General features: G+C 39.6%; 1 protein-coding gene across 2 annotated transcripts in view; it reads left to right on the top strand.

Annotated features, from left to right (window-relative positions):
• Positions 1-24,497, top strand: part of dph5 (diphthamide biosynthesis 5) — a 62,197-nt gene that overhangs the window by 25,368 nt on the left and 12,332 nt on the right. For both annotated transcript variants that reach the window (XM_020514949.2, XM_048601604.1), the window contains exons 5-6: positions 14,941-15,061; positions 23,820-23,859. In XM_020514949.2, coding sequence (XP_020370538.1) covers positions 14,941-15,061; positions 23,820-23,859 — 161 coding nt within the window. The remainder of the gene's footprint in view (positions 1-14,940; positions 15,062-23,819; positions 23,860-24,497) is intronic.

Raw genomic sequence — 24,497 nt, 5'->3', positions numbered from 1 at the left:
TTTTCCAGCAACTTTGTTTTTGTTCCTGATTTACAGCATCCGCAGTTCTTTTGGTTTTTATTTAGTATTTAACTCACTGCCACACCTCTTCCAGGCATGCCCACCTTGAAGTTCTGCTCCTCTCTCCGACGGGATTTCCATTCCAATCTCTCTTCTTGCCCACCAAATGCTAAATTGTTATCCAGTAGTCGTTGCACAATATGTTTAATTGAATGTTTTGAAATCCTTGAAGCAGAAATACTTGATATGAAGATCGACGATAAGAGATTGAAGCTGAAGTAGGCCATTTGGCCCATTGAATGGCAGAGCAGACTCGATGAGAATATGGCTGATATGGTAATCTTCAACTCCCGTTTCTTGTGTTATCCACACAACCCTTGATTTCCTTATTGGTTAAAAATCTGTCAGTCTCGGCCTTGATTATACTGAACATCCAGCCTGTACATCTTCTGCAGTAAAGGACTCCATAGATTCACTATTCTCAAAAGAAATTCCTCCTCATCATTGTCTTAAATTACTCTGAGATTATGCCCTCTGCTTCTAGACTCTTCCACAAGGGGGAAACAACCTCTCTGCATCTACCCTCTTAACTCCCTAATGATCTTGTATGTTCCAATAAGGTCAGCACTCATTCTTCTAAACTCCAGTGAGTACAAACCAACCCATTTCAACCTCTCCTCGTAGGGAAATCACTCCATACCCAGCATCAACTTAGTGAACCCTGACTGGACAGCCTCCAATGCCAATAAGTCATTCCATAGACAAGGAATCCAAAACTGTTCTGGTTCCTTCTGTAGTTTTAGCACAACTCCCTTATTTTTATACTCCACTGACTTTGAAATTAAGGCCAACATTCCATGTGCTTTCTCTATTACCTGCTGAACTTGTATGCTATCTTTTTGTGACTTATGCATAAGAACCCCCAAACCCTTCTATACTGCAGCTTTATGCAATCTTTCTCCATTTAAATAATATTCAGCTCTTCCATTCTTCCTGCCAAAGTGCATAACCTTGCATGTCCCGACATTATATTCCTTTTGCCAGTTTTTTTTCCTCACTCAGTCTGTCTGTATCTCTCAACAGTATCCTTCTATTACTTAGCAAATCCTCTTTCCATGCTAATATACTATCAACCAGCCATGTGTTATTATATTATGAAGAAACCTTATCAAATGCCTTCTGGAAATCCAAATACGTTACAACTACTGGTTCCCCTTTAACATTCCCCTTGTTAATTTCTTTTGTGAAGTTGTGTAGAGTATTTGTGGATTGGAAGGCAGGATGTTGGAATTTGTGTGTATAGTGGTAAGATGGAAAGAGTGCATGGTCCCTTTAAAAGATGATGTATTTTCTTAAGCTTGGAGATTTAAAAAAACATGTTTGCGAGCAGCAGCAGGCACAGAGTTCCTGAAATTGAAATGTTTGTATCAAAAGGCTGTATGTTTAGCAACCCAGGCAGTAGTTTTGTTTTGTTGTTAAGGCAACCAGTTTGAAAATCAGTCCATTAATTTAAACCAGGCACTTAGAGACAAAAAGCCAATTAAATTTTAAAATCTGATGATTTTGACAACCTAGGACCAATCCTGTTATAAGAAATTTATAGGTCATCAAGGTTATAAAAGAAGATATTTGAAAATTGGTGTGAGAGCAACTCCCGTCTGTTACAGTTAACAACCAGCAGCGCTAAAGAGAAAAATCACTGGCTCTCACAGAATTTTCGAAGCTCTCAGAGTAATCATCATCCAACTAAAGGTACAGTGGCATTCTTCTTATTCTGATACAAGAATTTGATGGAGAAAGGCATTCCTGACTGAAGAACAGCAGAGAAGGCACAGAACATTCCGAAAGATGTATCCTGGCTGTAAGTTCAAGAGACTAAGTTTTAAGTACTATTTTTGTTATTTTGGTTGATGTAAGTGGGATTTGTATTTATTGGAACAGCATACCAATAGAATTTTGTTTTATTTGGTAATAGTTAGTAGTTGAGGGGGAATTGTTCGGTTTGTTAGTAGTTATGTTAATTTGTTCACAGTTAGAGTTTGATAAATAAATTGTTACTTGTTGATTATAGAATGACTGTCAGGAGTTCATTTCATTTAACTTCGCCTTTATAACAGATTGGAGGGTGAGAGGCAGGTTATACTACTGCTCATGCTTCTTTTAATAGATTATAGGGTGAGATGAGCTTCTCTGGGTGTTTTGGTTTTAGTTACCGGGTTGGGGAGATGGGGGTTGACCTCTGCTTTATAATATATTGGGGGCTTGAGCCCAGGATCTAGCCGGTTCATGTACACGATCTGAACAGATCTGAATGAATTTGGACAGATTTGGGGTCCAAAAGGTCCCAGAAGATTTAAACAGACTTGGGGTTTAGTACCCTGGATCTTTAAATAAAAATTAGGCGAGAAGTAGAAAATCTGTTTAATTTTGGTTTCTTTGTGGTTGGTTAAATCAAAAGTGGAGGAAATGGCTCTTAACATTGCTGAAGAGGTTCTGGGGTTTGAAGATGCTTCCTAAATTTGCCAAGGAAGTTTAAAAAGACAGAGGAAGGATATACTGAAAGACATAGCCAATGGGATAGAATTGGGTTTAACGAGGGATAAGAGGAAAGCTGAAAATGTAACAGAGTTGGTCAAGCTTTCAGGGATATCAGAGAAACAGGCAAATGCAGTGGAGTTAGAAGAAATTAACTTGAAAATTAGACAATTGAATTAGAAGGTAAAGAAAAGGAAAGCAGAGGCAGGGCAGAAGAGAAAGAAAAGGAACTGAAATAGTTTGAATTACGGTTACAAACAGAGGAAAGACAAAAAGAAAAAGAGAGAGAAGAAAGGGAGAAAGAGAAAGAGTTTCAACTCTGGAAGTTGCAAATTAGACAGGAAAGTCAATTTAAAAGGATGGCGATGAAGGTAGAAAATTGACTTAGTGAGGAGAAGAGTGATGATAAGCAAACCCACCGTAGCCAAAGACCTGGTTGGGATGTATACAAATATGTCAAAACATTACCAAAATTCAATGAAAAAGATGTAGAAGTATTTTTCATTTCTTTTGAGAAATTGGCTGAACAGATGATTTGGCCAGAGACTGTGTGGGTACTGTTAATTTGGACCAAGACTGTCAGGAGTTCATTTCATTTAACTTCCCCTTTATGACAGATTGAGGGACTGAGAGGCATGTTATTACCACTTTTCACACTTCTAACAGATTATAGGGCAAGGTGAGCCTCTCTGGGTGTCTTGGTTTTAGTTATCAGAACCGGGGTGGGGAGTCAGTCTCCATTTTGTAACACTTCCCCAAAGAATTCTAATGTATTTTTGCATGATTTCCCCTTCACGAAGGCATGCTGACTCGGTTTGATTCTATCCTGTATTCTAAATGCTCTGATAAATTATAATAGATTCTATCATTTTCCCAATGACAGATGCTAATCTAACTGTTCTACAGTTACCTGTTTTGAGTCTCCCTCCCTTTTTGAATAAGAGTTTGTTAGCAGATTCCCAATCCTCTGGGACTTTTCCAGAATCTAAGGATTACTGCCAATGCATTCCCTATCTCTGTAGCTACTTGCTTTAATATCCTAGGATGCACCCCATCAAGTCGAGGGACTTATTGGTCTTTAGCTCCATTATTTTTTCTAGTACATTTTCATCTACGTAGTTACTTTGTTTATTTCCTACTTTATCGACCCTAAATTATTTAGTGTTAGTAGTTTTTTTCATTTCTCCTCTGTCATTTCCTGGCCCCCCATTATTATTTCCTCACCTCATTTATTAACGTGCAGGTGTTCACTTTGGCCTCTCTTTTTATATATTTATAGAAGTGCTTGCTATCTTTTTTCATATATATTACTTCCTAGTTTCCCTTCAAAGCTTATTTTCTCACTTTTTTGGTATTTTGTCTTTTCTGTCAATTTGATGCATGGTGGTTTTATTTTCACTCTTCCTTCCTAAAACCTTCCTGTCTCACTGAGATATATCTTTTTTGAGAGTCTTGTGCTATTTTCTTAAATGTCTGCCATTGTTCATCAACCATTATAGTGACAGACTAATAAATCTAGGACAGTTGGGGTACAGCAGCCTCCCATTTATCCCAATTTTGTGCATCTTCAAGCTGTTAAAAGAAATATAATCAATCCACTTTAGATTTTCCTAACAGCTTGAAGGAATCATTGTCATTGACAGCATTCCACTGGACTGGAACAAAGCTGGACCCAATCAACAAAAAGTGTGTTGGTCTTGGATCAATAAACGGTGAAAGAATTTTCAAAAAATTATACAGTAATCCAAAAGTGACTTGAGATGGTAATTGAAAAGGAAAACTTACAAGGCAATGGGGAGAGATTAAAGAAGCAGGACTAGTAGCTCTTCCAATGATAGTGGGCCCAATGATGACGCCATGTGCTGAATGTACCATGGACATCCAGTCCCTCTACACCTGCATTCCCCATACAGATGGCCGAAAGGCCCTCCGTTTCTTCCTGTTCCGCAGGCCCGACCAGTCCCCCTCCACTGATACCCTCATCCGCTTAGCCGAACTCGTCCTCAACCTCAACAACTTCTCTTTCAATTCCTCCCACTTCCTACAGACAAAGGGGGTGGCCATGGGTACCCGCATGGGCCCAAGCTATGCCTGCCTCTTTGTAGGTTACGTGGAACAATCCCTCTTTCGTACCTACACTGGCCCTAAACCCCACCTCTTCCTCCGTTACATTGATGACTGTATGGGCACCGCCTCGTGCTCCCACGAGGAGCTCGAACAGTTCATCCACTTCACCAACACCTTCCACCCCAAGCTTAAGCTCACCTGGACCATCTCTAACACCTCTCTCACCTTCCTGGACCTCTCTGTCTCCATCTTCCGACCCCACCACCAAAGACATTTTTCCCTCCCCACCCTTATCTGCCTTCCAGAGGGACCACTTTCTCCGTGACTTCCTCGTCCGCTCCACACTCCCCTCCAGCCCCACCACACCCGGCACTTGTCCCAACAACCGCAGGAAGTGCTACACCTGCCCCCACACCTCCTCCCTCACCCCCATCCCAGGCCCCAAGAAGACTTTCCACATCAAGCAGATGTTCACCTGCACATCTGCTAATGTGGTATACTGCATCCGCTGTACCCGTTGTGGCCTCCACTACATCGGAGAAACCAAGCGGAGGCTTGGGGACCGCTTTGCAGAACACCTATGCTCGGTTCGCAATAAACAACTGCACCTCCCAGTAGCGAACCATTTCAACTCCCCCTCCCATTCCTCAGACGACACGTCCATCCTGGGCCTCCTGCAGTGCCACAACGATGCCACCCGAAGGTTGCAGGAACAGCAACTCATATTCCCCTTAGGAATCCTGCAGCCCGATGGTATCAATGTGGATTTCACAAGCTTCAAAATCTCCCCTCCCCCTACCGCATCCCAAAACCAGCCCAGCTCGTCCCCGCCTCTCTAACCTGTTCTTCCTCCCACTTCAAGCCGCACCCCCATTTCCGACCTACTCACCTCATCCCACCCCCTTGACCTGTCCGTCCTCCCTGGACTGACCTATCTCCTCCCTATCTCCTCACCTACACTCACCTTTACTGGCTCCATCCCTGCCTCTTTGACCTGTCTGTCTCCTCTCCACCTATCTTCTCCTCTATCCATCTTCTATCCGCCTCCCCCTCTCTCCCTATTTATGTCAGAACCCCCTTCCCCTCCCCCATTTCTGATGAAGGGTCTAGGCCCAAAACGTCAGCCTTCCTGCTCCTATGATGCTGCTTGGCCTGCTGTGTTCATCCAGCGCTACACCTTGCTATCTCGGATTTTCCAGCATCTGCAGTTCCTACTATCTCAGCAGAATACTTGGTAGCTGCTGGATGTATACTTGCACTTAATCACTTCAACTGTGGCTGTTCAGCATCAATGACAAGAGGAGAGAAGGGTAAGGGATGTTGACTTCACTCGGGTTGCATCTTTTGCTCAGGAAGAGGATGGTACCAGCCAATACTCAAAGTGTGGAGGAACAACACACTAGCACAACACTCTGGAGGTGGCCTGCTTTCAGCTGTAATGCCAAGAGCACGGAGTTATTGAAGGGATATGTGAATCCTCACATCCTGAACTGAATGCTCGAGCTGAATGTTCTGCCATCACACAGTGTGACATGTAGACTTGCCAAGGAAATGGTCGCCAGGTCGTGATAAGGAACTCTGAGATCTTTGATCTTGCCAAATGCTCAATGAACAGGCAAAATGTCTGCGCTCTATTGGGAGTCAGCTTTGCCGGGAAGCTACCATGAAATGTGGCCCACCCCTCGAAATTAAAACCTTTCCTTACAGATTAATTTTTCTATGAGAGGATATGGTAGCTACCCTGTCTCCTGTTACTTGCTACAGATAATTTTAACCAACCTATTCAGATCCTGGAGCAGGTGGAACTTGAACTCCGGCCTTCTGTCTCAGAGGTATGAATACTTACCACTGCACCACAAGATCTACCATTACTTACTTTAGATATTTTACAATCAACCTGTTTAAAGATGTTAGTACATACCTCTGGAGTAAGTGGGTCTTGAAGCCAGGTCTTCTGGCCCAAAGGTAGAGACATTACCATGTGCTACAAAAGGCAATTACTTGGTGTAGATTATCATCGTCCATTGGGATTACCTGATTCAGCCCTTAAGTTCCTTCTTATAATAAAATTAGTTGAACTTACCAGGAGGCGATCCATGGACACAATTTAACGCTCATGATCGCATGAGGCCACAATTTGTTATTTGCATTCCTTGACACTTACTGACTTCCAGAAGAAATGTCATTTGACGATTGATGCATAGCACTGCTTAATCAGTCAAGGCACAATTACTGTATTTGCCCCTTGCTGGGCTGCATAATTTTGCAAATTCTGCCTCAAAGGGGAGAAGCAGTAACTTACTCCTTCCACTTTACATGTGATCCCAGCCATTTTGTGCACTTGTGCAGTTGACGTTCAGTCTGATATGGTAAGGTTCTACCTGTGTTCATGAGTTTCTTGCAAGCTCTGCATGTGACCCACCGGGTTCCTCCAAATCTTCACATCCCCTTTTACAATATTGTCCCTGTGGCCCCAATGTCTCATCAAACCACCACCCCACCACGCCCTTTTACACCGTTGTTAATGACATTGACTTAGCACCATGCTGTGCAGTGACTTGTCCACTTCCTGTCTCTTTGAAACATTTATTCCTTTATGCACCCCACCACCACAAGCAGCCTGCTTCTCATTTACTTTGAAAGAACAAACTGAACCACAAACGCTGTCTGTTTACTAAGTTAATGCTAAAGACCGGTGCACTAAAAATCAGGCTAAAACCATAGAAGAGGTGTCTGGTTCCATGTCAGTGCTAAAATTCTGCTTGGGTACATAAGATGCCTGATTCTCTCAGCACAAACTGATTTGCCACAATCATGGAAGTCCTGGCTGTCATCACCTCAGAATACATGCTCGAAGTCTTGAAATTTTGGCTAAGATGGACTGAGAGCAAGCATAATAGTTTGAGGCTGATGCTTCGCCAATGCTGAGTTGCAAGGATGAATGGCCAGCAGAGCATGACCATTAACCAAGGAGGTGTCTACATAAGTGAAGCAATTCTATGTAAGGAGAGGCTAGATGGCTGACAGAGCGATTTTGTGAGCTGCAATGTCCAGGTTTTCCCAGTCAAGTATTTTATGTTATCATGTTTCTCATTGCAAAGAATAAAATTGGAAGTGCAGTCTTAATATTGTAGTTGTGCTAATAGTGAGAATGTGAATACATTGAAATAAGCTTCTTGCCACCTGACAGAGAGATCCTAAACTTGCTATCTAAGGCTTGAGGATTTAGTTGGGCAAAACGTTCTCTATGATGAGAATTGGATTTTTGGACTCTTGGCTGATTTGAGTCATTATGCTCATCATCATCTTGCCACCTCAGATTTGGGAAAATCCCATCCTTGGTTATGAGTAGATTAAAAAAGAATGGAACCAGATTTGGAACTGCCCATGAGGACATTGCAGGTCCACTACATGGTAGATACAATGGTTTACCTGAATGTTTTGAGAAGTTTTAATATTTTACATAAAATATTTCTAACTAGTCTAAAAGCCTGCAGAATTCAGAATAGAAGAGTGCTGGAGACAAAATTAGATCAAAGATACCAGTCACAAAAGCCTTGAGGGAAGTAATATCAGATTAGAAGAGGTGCTGAGTGGAATTCCAACCTGTCTGTGCTTTTTCTAATGAACACATTAACTACAGTTGTAAATTTGTCAAGACTAAAATAGGAAGAATCTTAGAAATTTGAAGTTGTATTTAGTGATTTTTAATTAATTGTGCAAGTGACAAGCAAGTAACAAATGAACTGTGAACATTTGTCAGATGTGAATTATTGTTCATTGGGTGAATTAATGTGCAACATAAGCTTTGTTGCAGGGAATCTTTGAAAGGTACTTCAGAGTAATGTGGAACAACATTAGTATAGTTAATACCCTTTTGGAATACATTAGCAGGCATTAAAATGAAATGAGGAAAGTTATGCTAAGACTTGATACGGACCCTAAATTATCTGAGTGGCAATATTCATCTGTAATTCTCACCACAAAACAGATCAAGATACAATGGAGAAACATGGTAGGAAAGGACATCTGGGGAATTGTCTATAAAAGGGATGATTTAGGACAAAGATTATAGGTGCTTTATTATTATTTTATGGCACATAGACATTAATTGTCAGTCCCTAATTGCCCTCAAAGGTGATAAGGCGCTTTCTCAAAACACTGCAGGTGCAAGGATTTAGAGATAGGGAGATTAATTGCAGATTCTGTCCATTTCTGTTGTATGAATGCTGAGAAAGTATGCCCAGAGCAGCGCGCACACAGGCAGTTGATTTTATGCTTGAGTCCTTTGTTTTGGGCAAGTGTTCAAATTAGCATTGATTCTTTTCAGATTCATTCGTATGTCTGTTAGAGGGTCCCTGGGTGTGCAGAATACACGAGGCCCCATATTCTCACTGGTAGAGGCAAGGAGATTGAACATCTTTGTAACAGATCCTTTGTCACAAACCTTAGAATATAGCCTTGAAGGAGGAGATAGAGATGTCAGTGAAATTATACTACCACCATTGGTGGGCTAGTATAACTATGGAGTTTCAATCCTTCAGGTTTTAGTTATTGAAGATTTTAAAAATGTAACATTTAAACTGTTTTCCCTTCAGAAAATAAACGCCAGAGAAGACCATGATGATCTGTTATGCCTACTACGTTTAGTATGATTGTGGACTTCAATTCCACTTTAACTCTTTCCCTCTCTTCAGACACTGGCTGCCCTGAATATTTCCAGCATTTTTTGTTCGAACTTTGTCATTTTCAAATATTTTGGATCCTGAAATTAAGAACTTTATTTTGCTGTTGGAGTATTCTTTGCCTGGAAATGATTCTTTCTAAAATACTCTATAACTCTGTTTAAAACAGCTTTCTTTTGACACAAATTTGCTTGTGATAATTAAGCATTGCAAATGCATCTCAAAACTTGTTATAGAATTTCTAGAATCAAAGTAAAAATATATACAATTATACATCTTGCATAAAACTATCGCCTCCAATAGCTTAATATAATACAGAGCACTTTAAATATTACAAAGTAACATCTTGGGGAGTAAGATCTAATGGACATTGCATCATGGAATATTCAGAAAAATAATTGAAGATTTAGACTTTTTATTCCTTTTCCTCTTTTGAAGGAGGACTGACATGCTGAAATTGAGTGGTTGCAACCATCTTTGGCTGTTTGACCTAAGTGATCTTCAATGGTGAATCTAGTTTGTAGAGGGCACTGCAGCTGTTTAACCCTCTCTCTGTCCGTGTACATTTTGCAATGGATGCTGATTAAAAGCAAGAATCGTGGATAGTTTCCTCCTGATAACTCCAAGCTGAGATCAGGAATCTCCACAAAAATTTGGAATCAAATTTGGGACCATTTTTCTGCTTAGTTTAATACTATATTCTATTAAATACTTTTAAGAGTATACTTATTGCTCACAAAATATAATTAGTCAAAACTTTATAACTGAGATTTGATTCATTATACTTCAAATCTAAGGTGTAGATTACATTATTGTTATGGAGTAAAGAGCCAATTTAAGAAAGTGCAATAATAATTACCATTTGGTAGGTTTGTTTTCCTTTACTGGCAGCTTTATAATTTTCAAAAATGTAAATATTCAGTTTCATTCTAGTCTGTGGCTGATACGTGTTCTAAAGATGAAGTTAGTTTTGATAAGAGTGTTCCATAAAAGAAGTGATAATTGACTTGTTTTGTCTCTCCTGGTTTATTTCCAGTTTGACAGCTGTGTTTTGTGCAGGTACAAGTAGAATGAGATTTCTTTTAGTATACTGGAGTTATTCTGTGTAGATCTGGCATATATGTTGTGGTTAATGCATTGGCATTGAGTCCTCACTATACATGTGACACTTTCAATAGCAATATCTGGATAATATTCAGATTGTTACTAAAAATAAAAATTAAATCGTTCTGAGATTTGGGACATCTGAATATGGCATGAGCAATATATTAAGATGTTAATGTGAAAAAGCTGTGATTCTTTTAAGCGCTCTGGGAGTGCCTTGCTGATAATGTCTCGGCTCTGTCTTGTTCCTGTATTTATTTTTTGTAAGGGTTTTCACTAAAGAAAACAAATGGTAAAATTGTGGATATTTCATGCATTGGATTAGACTTTATTTTTAAATTGCAATCTTTATTTCCTCTACCAAATCAACATTTGTGCTCTGGGTTAGCACTTCTGAGAATTTTGTGAACTTCGTATAAATTGCTTACAGCCCTGATGTGATTTTAATTTGGATTTTAGGGGTTTCCAATCCTTTTCTTCCCATTGTTTTTCAACAGAAAGTGAACTGGGGACAATTTGATATAAAACAGAAAATGCTGGAAGTACTCAGCAGGGTAGACAGAGTCTTTCTTTCCACAGAGTTAACCTTTCTGTTGGGTCGTGAAGGGTCATCACAACCTGAAATGTTAACTGTTTCTCCAGATATCCTGTCAGATCTGCTTGGTATTTCCAACATGTTCTTTTTTATCTTCAAATTTCCAACATCTGTAGTATTTTACTTTCATAATGTGGAAATTTTTGTTTTGTTAGACTGTCAAATGGGCTGAATGTATGCTTTCGGCCAATAGAAAACACTTAGTTTGTGTATATAATTTCTGAAACTGTAGGCCACTGATGAATTTTGCATGCTTTGCACCTTTCAGTAACATCTTGCCTTTATATAGTCGCTTCATAGTCATGAACATCCCAAGGTGTTCCACACAGAGCATTATCAAACAAAATTTGACAATGGGTCATTTAACAAGGTATTAGGACAATGAGAAGTCGATTTTATAAATTATATATTTTTCTGATGAAGGGTCTAGGCCCGAAACGTCAGCCTTTCTGCTCCTATGATGCTGCTTGGCCTGCTGTGTTCATCCAGCCCTACACCTTGTTGTCTCGGATTCTCCAGCATCTGCAGTTCCTACTATCTCTGATTTTATAAAGGATTGAGTGGCACAGCAGGTTAGTAGACAAACACCAAAACATACAGTCTAGGCTGCTGAAGATATAGCTGCCAGTGGTGGTGGAGCAGTTAACATTGGAAATGCACAAAAATCCAGAATTGAAGGAGTATGGAAGTCTTAGTGTTGTAGGGCTGGAGGAGGTTTCAGATGTTATAGTTAGAGGGGTTGTGCGAGGTGGTGGCAAGGTAGAACTGGGTGACATCAGTATAACGTGGGCAGTTTGATGTTTTGTGTTTGCAGCATGTTGCAGAAAAATGGGAAGAATCCAAGGACACAACGTTGGATCTCCGTGACTTTTGGTATAAAGTTCTGAGGGTGATGTCTGTCCTTATCTCTCCCTTCACCCTTCCAAACACCGCCTTAATGGTGTGTTTTTGGGCCATTTGATCTTAGGGGCGTGCCAGCCTTATTCTCCCCAGTTCTTGTCCAATGCCCATATTCTTACAGTTGTGCTGAAAGGTTTGAATATCAGTTCAGAATAGCAGCAATACCCATAATTTCTCCTCCTAATGTGAGGCCTGAAGCTAATTATAGGTCCCTAATTGAGATGAGTTAACTCAGCAGATACAAAGATAAAAGTGGCTTTTGTGGTCTGTTCAGTACAGTACAGGATAAACTCACTGTCGCTGAAATGTCAGTGAAATGATGGATAGAAGTGTGTAGATACCCTTTCTTGGCCTCCTGTGGAAGTGTAATGAGTCTGTGTTAATAAGGAACTGAACACATTAATACTTCTTATAGACCAGGAGCAGAAAAGCACCAGAAACCGTTTCAACTATTCAATACAAATTGTTATTTAAAAGCTATTATTTGTGTTAAAAATGGAGACTCAGTAGATTCATTTAAACTGTCAGAAAATTCAAAGAATACATCAGCATTGATTCAGTAGATGGAGATGATGGTAATGGTCCACACTGTTCTGAGTTTCTGCAAAGTGTAGCTCCAGTAGGGTTACTGGCACCTAAACTTAGGTTGAAGGAAAGAGCAGTTATAATGTTGTTTTGAAACATGAATTCTAAAGAAGGACTTTGTCATGAAACAAAATTATTAATTAAAATGTTGCTTTCTCCAATGATCCTGAAGTTATAACTTACAAATTTCAAAAGAATAAAGTGTTGATTCCTCAAATAATACTGAGCCCATTGATGTAAAAATGCCATTTAATGTCAAAAAGAAACAGTTAGCAATTAGATTTTCATCTGCTATGACTATCAATAAGCCAGAAGACTGAACTCTTGACAAATGTGTATTTATATTTCTAGGCCTGTTTTTACTCTTTGACATCTTTATGTAACTTTTTTCAAATTGCAAAGTTTTGATTCTCTTGAAGTCTTTGGTGAAAGAATAATTAGAAATCCTGTATTTAAAGAAGTACTGTTGCAAGAAAGATTATTTGACCACAAATATTTTGCAGGTCTCTGTTAGTTTAGATTAGAATACCTTGTGGTTTTTAATGTGTTACATTTGAAAGGACATTCATAGAGTCAAAACAGTTTATAAAAGAAAAAGAAAAACAAATTCTGTGTCTGACAACTTGCCTGCCTTACTGAACCTGTTCATACTGATGGGAGGGAGAGAATAAGCAAAGATATGTTCTACTTTCCTAAAATGCACAGAAAAAGGCTAACCAGGAATTGGGATTTCCTCTTCTAAGAGAGGAAAAGACAGAGACCACCCTAGTGCTGTCTAACCGACTGTTTCCAAACCACTTTAGAGAGTAATAGACAATTATTCACCTATTTCCTCAGTTGAGGTGTTGCAGCAAAAAAAAATTTTGCTTTTTCTAGTACCTGGCATGTAGAAGGATATCTTTGGGCACTTCAGAGCCATTATGATGCTGAGCCATTAGAGATGTTAGTAGAGTGAACGAAAACTTAGTCGAAAAAATGATCTTGTGGTGGTAAAGGGGAAAGAGAGATAGAGAGTTCCTATTGGCAAACAAATCAAGAATGAGAGGGCATAAGTTTTAATTTGCCAAACAAAGTAAATGTGATGAGAATAAAAATTTTCAGGTAGCAAGTGGTTCAGTTCTGGAATGTACTGTCTGGAAGTGTGGTGGAGGCAGGTTCAATCGAAGAATTCCAGAAGAATTAGATAATTATTTAAGGAGAAAGAGTGTGCAGGGTTGGGGAGAAACAGTGGAAGAATTACACTAAGTCATGCTGTTCTTTCAAAGAACAAAGAAAATTACAGCACAGGAACAGGCCCTTCGGCCCTCCAAGCCTGCGCTGATCCAGATCCTCTATCTAAACCTGTCGCCTATTTTCCAAGGATCTGTAGCCCTCTGCTCCCTGCCCATTCATGTATCTGTCTAGATACATCTTGAATGACACTATTGTGCCCGCCTCTACTACCTCCACTGGCAATGCGTTCCAGGCACCCACCACCCTCTGCGTAAAGAACTTTCCACGCATAAGAGGGTGCAAACATGATGGGCTGAATGGCTGTCTTCTGCAGCTTTGCAACTCTGTAATAAACAGGCAGAAGGATCTCGGACAAGAATTCTGAAGCATTGGACCTGTCTGGCTTTAAACATAACTATTAGTGGAGTTGGTTGGCGATGTGGGCAATTCACAAAAGACTAGTTTAAGAGGAACTGAGAGTTTGAACAATGGTAAGGATCACTTAAGACCGTAAGACCATAAGAAATAGGAATGGGATTAGGACATTTGGCCCCACAAGACTGCTTTGTCATTAAATAGGATTGTGGTTGATCTGAAACTCCTCACATTCATCTTCTGTCCTTTCTCGATACCCCGTAATTCCCTTACTGATCAAAAATCTATCTTAGCCTTAATTATACGTAAGGACTCTGCCCCCACAGCTCTCTGTGGCAAGGAGTTCGAAAGACTCTGTCTTCCAGAGAAGTTCCTCTTCATCTCAATCTTAAATTTAAACTTGTAACACTGGAAGACATTACAGTTTTAGGGAAGGGCTTGGCTATAGAGTGACTGTAAATTTCCTTTTATAAGTTATAAATGAAATGAATGGCACAGATAATGTGGATTTCCATTATTTCATTTATATTTAGATTGCAAGAATAGCACACTTGAGAGCAAAATTTGCACGTTGCAATCAGACTAGTATAATTTTGTGTGGAGCAGGTATTTATCACAGTGATTGTGACTCTTAAAGAAAAGTGAGCCGTAAAGTATCTAGTATCAGATATTCAAGAAGCATATCCCAATCTATGCCTTTTGAATCAATGAGACTTCCATTGCAGGATAGTTCCTAAAAGCAGATTGTTCTCTCTTTGCCTGCAGAACTGAAACAAAAGATTGGAGTCTCTGTAAATAACCTGAGACATTATTGTTTATTCATTCACAAGAGTGCATCATGTTGATTTTGATGGTGTGTTTTGTTGATTTTTGTTTTGCTAGTTGTACAATTTTGGAGAAACTGTATCTATCGTATTCTGGACAGAAAGCTGGAAGCCTGAAAGTTTCTATGATAAGATCAAAAGGAATCGGCAGACAGGAGTTCACACATTATGCTTACTTGGTGAGTAATACTTGTACCTTTTGCCCTCAGCATGCTCCTGTACGTCACATAGGAAACAGAATAAACATATAATTACTGTGCGTATCATAATACGCTCTGAAAGATTCATATGTTGATTTGCCAGAAATACTTCCCAACCAACCATAGTTTGATATTGCACCTTCACTTGTAGTTGTTTGCCAAAGTACATTCTGCTTGTCTTTGTCTACAAAATGCAGGTGTGTGAGTGCATTTTAACCTGCTCATCCTTCCTTCAGTGATCCTTTCCTTCTTCCTACTGGCTGTCAAAGTAGATTCCTGTAGAAAATCCATTATGCAGTATTGTAATTATAGGGAAATAAACTGCAAAGGCTCCTGAAAACATAAAAGCAGGAATTAAAAAATCAACAAATGTGCTGTTATTGGCTTTTATTATGTTCTGCCTCAGGGTTTTTTTTTTAAATTAATCATACTTTGTTTTGTAATGCCTCTTGAGCTCATTTATTACTTTTGGAATTCAAAATTGCTGCTCAAAATCTCGGAATCCTGGATACTCAGTTGCTGAAGATTATTTTCAATTGCTATAAGACATTGGAAAAAAGAGACAGGAACCATCAGAATGACATTCATAAATACAGTAATAGAACTTTGCATTTGGAATGGCCCACTATCCAAGTAGGTACCAGTTGGAAATGTGCATTACGCGCAAATGAATCAAAGACCCAGGATTATGGTTGTTTGTTCGTTGTTTCTTTTCCTCAATTCCCCGTTCTCCTAGAACCATTGAAAACTGCTCCACACATAGAGTTGGAAGAAGGAAAATCAGCCCTGATATCTTTCGTTTTATTCATTTTTCATTTGTGCTTCACACTCTCATTGCTGACATTTACCAAAATCCAACTATTGCAACAATAAGGATTTTCCGTATGGTTTCACAATTTTTCTACAGTTTGCATGTATTTGGTGAAGTACGATATAGAAGAATAAATGCAGCTTTTTCAGATAAATGCAATATTTACTTGACTGTAACTGCATTTTTCTGACTACTCATTGCATGTATTTCCAGATATTGACATAGATCTTCCAGTAGGAAGGTAGTTGTTACAGTAATGTAAAGTGGAATTACACATCAGGTCCAGTTGGAAGTTCTGATGCAGCTGACCACTTGAGAAGTGCCTGGGAAGTTGAAACTTCTGATGGTCCCAAGCCTCAAATCTGTGTTAGAGTCAGAGACTCCTGAGAGTTCCAATTCACTTACCTTCATAGTTACCCAGGAAAATTAGAGGAATTTTAACCTGCTCAAACTCCTGGCTGATTTTGAAACGGATTCCCAGACTCACCCAGAACCCCTCCAGTTATCCCTCGCCCCCCAGGTCAAACTCCCGACCCCCTTCTGACCCTGATAGTGAAAGACTTTCCAGCCATCAATACTAGTAGGACTTGTGGCACCGTCATAGCATCCCTACTCCTGGGCCAGAAGCACTAGTTCAAGTCCCTGCTAGGCCGTGCTCACCACAATAGGAACGCCATTCAGTATAGGAATCATTCCATTATTTCGCAAAGGAAAGCAAAGAGCGGGCGTGAAGATGTGCTTATAAACTATTTATGTATGTATTCAATACAGAATAATTTGTGAGTGTCATTCCAATGTATATACGAATGGCACAGCCACAAAACAAATCTCTAATTGAAAACCAGAAAGAGTCCAATTTTTCAAATTTTACAGATTGCTAAAATTTTTGAAGCACTTTGTATATAATGCAGAATAATACAATATGGATTGACATTTACTTACTTTAAGACAAAATATTAATACTCATCTAGTTTACAATTCAGCTGAAAAAGATGTAGGTTCTGTATGTTTTCTGAGTAACTTACTTAACAAGATCATATCTGGAATGTAAAGTAGCTATGAGGCCAGTCCATTGGTGGTGATTTTCGCTAAAAAATGATGTCCTATTTGGAAATTTTATAGCGTCTTTCATCAGGAGCAAAATTCTGTGCTTTCAGGAAAATAGCATCTGTTAAGGTTTTGGGATGAAAACTCCTCAGTGACCAGAAACCTCTGCTTCTGTCTCCACATATACTGCCACACTTGCTGAGTATTTCCAATGTTTTCTGTTGCTCATTAGCAGTCTTTTTATTGTCTGTTACAAATGTATAGTCAAATGTCATAAATTGTATCAACAGTTTTGTCATCCTGTCTCTTTAACATGGTATTGCCAAGGCACTTCTATCTCTCAAACAAAAAAAAACTTTCAAAGCAATATCTAATGAAGTCAGTGCTGGCTTAGTTTCAATAATTGTGGATTTTGTGGAAGATAAAAACTAAAGTAAATCATTTAATATTCTAATATTGGAATGCTAAAATATCATAACTTCAAATTCATGACATTAGCAATTTTTCTCAGAGCGTTGAAGTTGACAGCCTCTCTTGCTTTATGTATGTTGGCAGTCTACCAAGATATATATTCTCACATGCTTCAATAAACGTTCTGGGAGCAGAAATGCCGGAGGTGTCTTGGGTTAAATGTAATATGTCTTTGACTTCAATGCTGAGCATAAATATTAAATGTTGTAAAGATAGTGCCTGGAATGCGACTGAGTCAAATACAGAGAAGGTCCCAGGACTGATCTGAAGTCCGTGTGGAGTTAGCTGATTTTATCCAATACGTACCATCCACATTATGTATTTTGGCAACTTGCCGAGCCTCCTCAAAAGCATGTTCCAGTCTCCTGACTTGTGTTACCAAGAAGGATCTGAAAGGGACTTGAGCAACCTTTTCATACAGAGGGTGGAGTGAGTATGGAATGAGCTGCCAGAGGAGGTGTTAGAGGCTTGTACAGTTACAACATTTAAAAGGCATCTAGATGGGTATATGAATAGGATGGGTTTAGAGGGATACGGACCAAATGCTGGCAAATGGGACTAGATTAATGGAGAATATCTGGTCAGCATGGATGAGTTGGATCGGTCTGTTTCCTTGCTATACATGTCTGACTCTATCTAGATTACTGGAATGCCCCACCACCCCCAGGTTTTCATCCAGGTGATTAGTGAGTAAGTCATTTGATAACACTGTTGATGACACTTTCCTAGTGGATGAGAGTAAATTGATGTTTTTTGTTCTGCATTTTATCAACAGGATATAGCATGAGAATTGTTCCCTTTGTCAGATAGGTGCCATAATGCCAACATTGAAGCTGTACTAGAACAGCTTGGCTAAAGATGTGGCTAGGTCTGGGCCAGGACTTGAGCTCTAAAGATTAATGGCCTTTGCTGTATCCTGTACACTCAGCATTTCTTCATAATTGGAGAAATTAGAAACGTGTGTAATGTGGGTTATACAGTAATAATAAATGAAGTCAATTTGCTTAATACCTTTGTTATCCAAGTCAGTACTAATTCTATAGAGGATGAATGTTAATGAGATGGGTTTCTGAAATGAGCCTGTGGGAAGTAGGGACCATACCCCATATGACAGAATTTTACGTTTTGAATGTGACATGGTTCATTCTGAAACTGGATCTTCAATCAGTGCAAAAGAATCCTAAGGGTCTGGGAGCCAAGTGGATAAGGTGGATTGGAAAACTACGCTAATAGATTTGATTAGAATGCCAGGAAAGATAATAAGTCTGAGAATTGGAAGCAATTTAGGACCTGGCAACGGAGGGCCAAGAAAATGATAAAGTACGGGAGTACAGAATATGAATGCAAGTTAGCAAGGAACATTAAGGCAGACCATAAAAGCTCTCACCAACCTGTGCAAGCGTAACACAGGTCCCATTGCAAGGGAGGACAGAAGAATTTATGGTGGACAACAGGCAACAGTCTTCATGGAAGAAGGTACACACATCTCCCAGGAATACGATGTGATCAAAGGTGCATGTAATTACTTGTGTAATGGAAGATCTGAAAGAAATTAATGCTTGTAAAGAAAAGGATGCTAACTGACAAAGCAACTAAAGAAGTTTGGACCTTGGACGCTACCCCGACAAACTCATGCAGTAATGTCCTGTGACTGAGATGATTGACTTCAACCACAGCCATCTTCCTTTGTGCTAGGTATAACTGCTACTAGTGGTGAACATTTCCCTGACTTCCATTGACTTCAGTTTTGCTCGGACTCCTTGATGCCACAGTTAGTCAAATACTGCCTTAATAATTAAGAGCAGTCGCCGTCATTTCCATTCCTACGATTTAGCTCTTTTGTCCATGTTTGGACCAAAGCTGAGGTCAAGAACTCAGTTGTTTATGATTCATTGAAGACTGATGAGATGGTATTTGATTGAATTGGATTTGTCCTGCTTTTTTTGGACAGCACATACCTAGGAAATTTTTCTGTTGATGGCTAGATGCTAATGTTGTAGCTGTACTGGAGCAGAATTACTGGGGCACTAGTTTTGGAGCACAGAATATTGTCAAGCCACACAGCATTTGCAGTATTCAGTGACTTTATCCCTTTCTTGATACCATGTGGCGTGAATTGACTTGTTGAAGAATGGCATCTACGATGTTAGGAGTTCTAAGGAGGCTAAGATGGATCATCCATTCAGCATTTCTTCTGGCTGGTGATGACTTTAAATGCTCAGGAACATATAAGCAGGAATGGGCCAATCAGCCCCATGAGCATGCTCCATCAATGTGCACCATATTTCTGTGCTATTGCCATGTTTCTTAATGTTATTTATTATTAGACATCTATCAATCTCTGTTTTGAATGAACTTAATGGCCGAGCTTACGCAGCCCTCTGAGGTAGAGAGTTCCAAAGATTCCCCACCTGTTGAAGGAAGAGGTTCCTCCTCATCTTAGTTGCACATGGCTTACCATTTTATTCAGAGAAAGTGTCCCCTGGTTCTGAACCCCACAGCCAGGGAAAACATCCTTTCTCCATTTCCTGAATCCAGCCCTTTAAGAATGATGTAAACTTCTGAAATCATCTCTCATTCTTCTTTACTGCAGAGAATACAGGCCAGTCTCCTCAATCATTCATTTTAGAACAGTCCCAACATCCCAGGAATCTGCCTGGTGAAACTCTGCTGCACTCAATCTATGGCAAGAATCCTTGTAAGGCAATGGGACCAGAACCGCACAAAGTGCTCTAAGTGCAGTCCCACCTGTGTTCTGTACATTTGAAGCAAGCTTTTTTACTCCTGTACTCAAATCTTCTTGCAATGTAGACCAACATGTCTTTTGCTTCTGAATTGCTTGCTGTAACTTCATGCTAGCTTCCATTTCCTTATGAAAAAGGATAACCAAATCTGTTTGGACGTGAACATTTTGCACTGGTTTTTACACTGATGAGCTGGGTGCCCCTACCATTGAGGATGGGAATATTGATGGAGCATCCTCCTTTGGTTGGTTGATTAACTATCCACAATCATTCATGATTAGATTGCAGACCTTTGATCTGAACTGTCGGTTACGTGTTCACTTAGTTTTATCAATTACCATGACCTGTATTCATCTGCACTACCATTCAGAATGTGAAGCCCCCTCTTCCTATTAGTTGTTTGACTGTTCACCACTGTTTGTAATTGGATCTGGCAAGGCTGGAGATATTTAAGCTGATCCTCAGGTTGGGGTATAACTTAGCTCTGTCTAAGTGTTTCTATGTTTCTCCTGTCTATAGTACATGTAACCCTGTGTTGTAACTTCACCAAGTTGCCATTTCATTTCAGATTTGCTTGGAATGCTCTCCTACATTCTTCATTGAACCAGAGTTGGTCATCTGATGATAGAATAAGGGCTTTATTGGGCCAATAGCTTGCAGATTGTGCACGAATAGCATTTTTCTGCTGCTGTTAATGGCCCACAAAACCTCTTTGCCCAATTCTGAGCAACTAGATCTGTTCTGAATCTATCCTGTTACCACCGTGTCATACCACATAAAATAACAGAATATTCTCTGTTCAAAGATGAGGTTTTGCTTTTGCAAGGACTATTACTCCTACCATAGAGATAATAGGAACTGCTGATGTTGGAGTCTGAGATAACAAGGTGTGGAGCTGGAGGAACACAGCAGGCCAGGCAGCATCAGAGGAGCAGGAAAGCTGACGTTTCAGGTCTGGGCCCTTCTTCAGAAATGGTGGAGGGGAATGGGGCTCTGAAATAAATAGGGAGGGGGTGCAGTGATAGAAAGTGTATAGTGGAGCAGATAGGTGGGAGGGAAGACAGACAGGTCAAGGAGGCGGGGATGAAGCTAGTAAAGATGAGTGTAGGTCGGAAGTGGGGATGGGGGCTGGTCAGTGAGGTGGGAGGAGCGGATTGGTGGGAGAGAGGATGGACAGGTCAAGGAGGCGGGGATGAGAGGAGGTGCTGGTCTTGGGATGAGGTTGGGGGTGGGGAGAGTTTGAAGCTAGTAAAGTCCACATTGAGACCATTGGGTTTTAGGATTCCCGGGCGGAATATGAGGTGCCGTTCCTCCAGTTTCCGGGTGGCATCGTTGTGACACTGGAGGAGGCCCAGGGTGGACGTGTCATCCAGGAAATGGGAGGGGGAGTTGAAGTGGTTCGCTACTGGAAGGTGTTGTCGTTTGTCGTGAACTGTGAGCGTAGGTGGTCCACAAAGCCATCTCCAAGTCTCCGCTTGGTCTCCCAGATGTAGAGATTACTCCTACTAATCCTGGGCAGGGAGAGATCAAGTAGATTTTCATTCATGTTGGTGTCTTTGCATCCTGCCGCAAACCAGTTACAGTAGTAAGGAAATCAACAGTTCCAGTCTGTCCCCTTGCCACCCTTACTGTTTCTTTAAAGTGGTGTTAACAAGGGGGAATGTTAATTCAGAGCTGAAGAAAATCAGCATGAGATTTTCATACGCATTTCTGACAATATACCTTGGGATGTCATAGGTTTTGCAATAAATGATAAGGACTTGTTATCATTTACTACTCCCAAATGTGTACCACTATGCCAACACCTCAAGTGCATCTGACCTACAAATGGGACAAGAGGTATTCTGGAATGACAATGGAAGAGTCCAGGTTATTGGCTAAAAGGTACGATTCTGAGTGTGAAATCTTTTGATCAACTTTCTCAACTTTAGCAGAAAGTGTTAGCCAGGAGGACTTTGCAGTGATGTATAAATCTGGTGCCTAATTCAGCGCTGGCTGCTCTGTCCAATCTTATTCTTATTATGCTTTGTCATAACAGATTGGTGCAAATGAGTGGCTTGCCCTGTCTTATCAGAGAGTAACTCAAAGTTAACCACTGTTTCAAACACACGTTGAATAAATCCAATTACTGTGTGTTTGACTGACAAGATGTCTGCTTTCCTTAAAGGATGTTTGTGATCTGGCGAAATTTTTTGACAATCCCGTAGTTGCAAGGTCAGCATTACCAACATTGGATTTTACTGCAGAATTTGAGCTTGTGTCTTCATATCATTAATCTAGAATTCTGATTACTAGTTCAGTATCATTACCACTATGCTACCATTCCCACTTTTAGATTCCTCTAATTGATAGGCATAATGCCATTTAGGGGCTTGTAATCGTTATCGTTCTCATTATACGTCAACATGCAAAAGGTTTCAAAGACCATAAAGCATCATGGATAGGAGTGTTCATTTATTCTTTTCAGCATAATTTACCCAAAATTGGGCTAACCCAGTGCAAAAGGTTGAAGACTTTCAAGTGCAAATTACATTCAACGCAAATTTCATTTCCATATTTTTTGTGCAGGTTTAAAATGAATTATACTAGAGATGTGCAGATGGAACTAATCATTGTGTTCGTTTCTGCTAATTATAAAGGACTCTGGTGGTATAGTGGTAGAGTACCTACCTGTAAGCCTGGAGACCCAAGTTCAAAGTCCAGCTGCTCTCGTGGGGGAAATTTCTGTTAATTACAGGTGGATTTTCAAAGACGCTCTTTGAGCTGTTTTCTTCAGAAGTAAAGCATGTTTTAAAAGTTTTTAGTATCCTTTAATTTTTTTGAAAGAAACTGACCACACCGACAAAGCTGGTAAATAGTTTTTAATAATTTTTAAAAATAATTTCTGGTGTTTAAAAATCTGGTTACTTGGTTGGTTGGATTCTGATCAAAAACTGTTTTTTGGGACTTGATTCATTTTTCAGCTCCCTTAATACAACTACATCAGATTGGCATTCTAAAGTATACAAAACAGTATATTTTAATATATTTTTATTAATTTGCCCTAAAACATTGCAAGATTGTGCTGGTACAGGGAAGATCTTACTTTTGGAATATGAAAATTAATTTCAGCAAAAAACAGTTCTGAAATCAAGCCTAGTTATGAGAACAATCCATGGCCAAAGGACAAATTGTTAATACATTTATTAAACATTGTTACATTAGACTGTATCTATTTCCGATTCTTGATGAAGTCCACTTCTACTAAACAATTGCAGGTTTTGGTTGCGTGTTCTATTAAATAACAGTTTGCTAAATAAATAAAGATCCATTTTACTTAATGACAGTATTTACTATTAACTGAAGGTTTGTTTTGTAGTGTGTGAGTTTTTGAATGTAGCCTGGTGATTATGTGTTTAAGTAAGGGAGGTCACAAGGTTTATCTTCCTTTCAAAGGTGGACAAATGTATCTAATTATAATCTGGTGCTCAGTCATTTGACATGAATGGTGAGAAGGAAACAGTCTGATATACAATGTGCATTAGGCCCCTGCTAAGTTTTAAACAGCTGGTGAAAATCACAGACTATCTTGATGCTTCCTCATGCACTGGAGAGCAGAATGAAACACACATGAAGATTTTCCTTTCTCTACTAAATAATCTTTCTTTTTGTATCTCACATACAGACATCAAAGTGAAGGAACAGTCTCTGGAAAATCTAATGAGGCAAGTTTTTCCTTTGTTTAAGAAGCAAATGATTATGATATTCTCATATCCCTTCTAAAGATTCAGCATTTACGTGGTCTGCATTTTGATATTTGAATCACCAGTTTGCCACATATTAGACTGGGAATTGGGAGGGAGAGTCTCCTGCAGCAAGGGAATGACTATTGGGAAATGCAAAGACCTCAGGAGGGTGTCAGATTGTGGAGTCATTTATAGGTGATTATGAGGGCTCTGCTCCTGTAGCAAAATCTTGTTCTTTCTGGTTTATAACCTGCATGGAAAATGCATGGATATGTTCATTGCCTGGGTAATGTTGAATTTTAAAAAGATAATAAAATGTGAAGCTTTATTAAAATATTTAAATTTAGAGCCTGCCTCCAAAAACTGGACTAAACCTCCTTTTCCTCTCTCTCTCTTTCTTTCTTTCTTTCTGTCTTTCTTTCTGTCTTTCTGTCTTTCTTTCTTTCTGTCTTTTTCTTTCTTTCTTTTCTTTCTTTCTCTCTCTCTTTCTCTCTTTATTTCTTCTCTTTCTTTTCTTTTCTTTCTCTTTCTTTCTCTCTTTCTCTCTCTCTCTTTCTTTCTTCTCTTTCTTTTCTTCTCTTTCTTCTCTTTCTTCTCTTTCTTCTCTTTCTTCTCTT

Source organism: Rhincodon typus, chromosome 10 (assembly GCF_021869965.1).
Source record: "Rhincodon typus isolate 14 chromosome 10, sRhiTyp1.1, whole genome shotgun sequence".
NCBI lineage: Eukaryota > Metazoa > Chordata > Chondrichthyes > Orectolobiformes > Rhincodontidae > Rhincodon > Rhincodon typus.
Note: the sequence above shows the minus strand (reverse complement) of the source record. Positions and strands in the feature narration are given on the sequence as shown.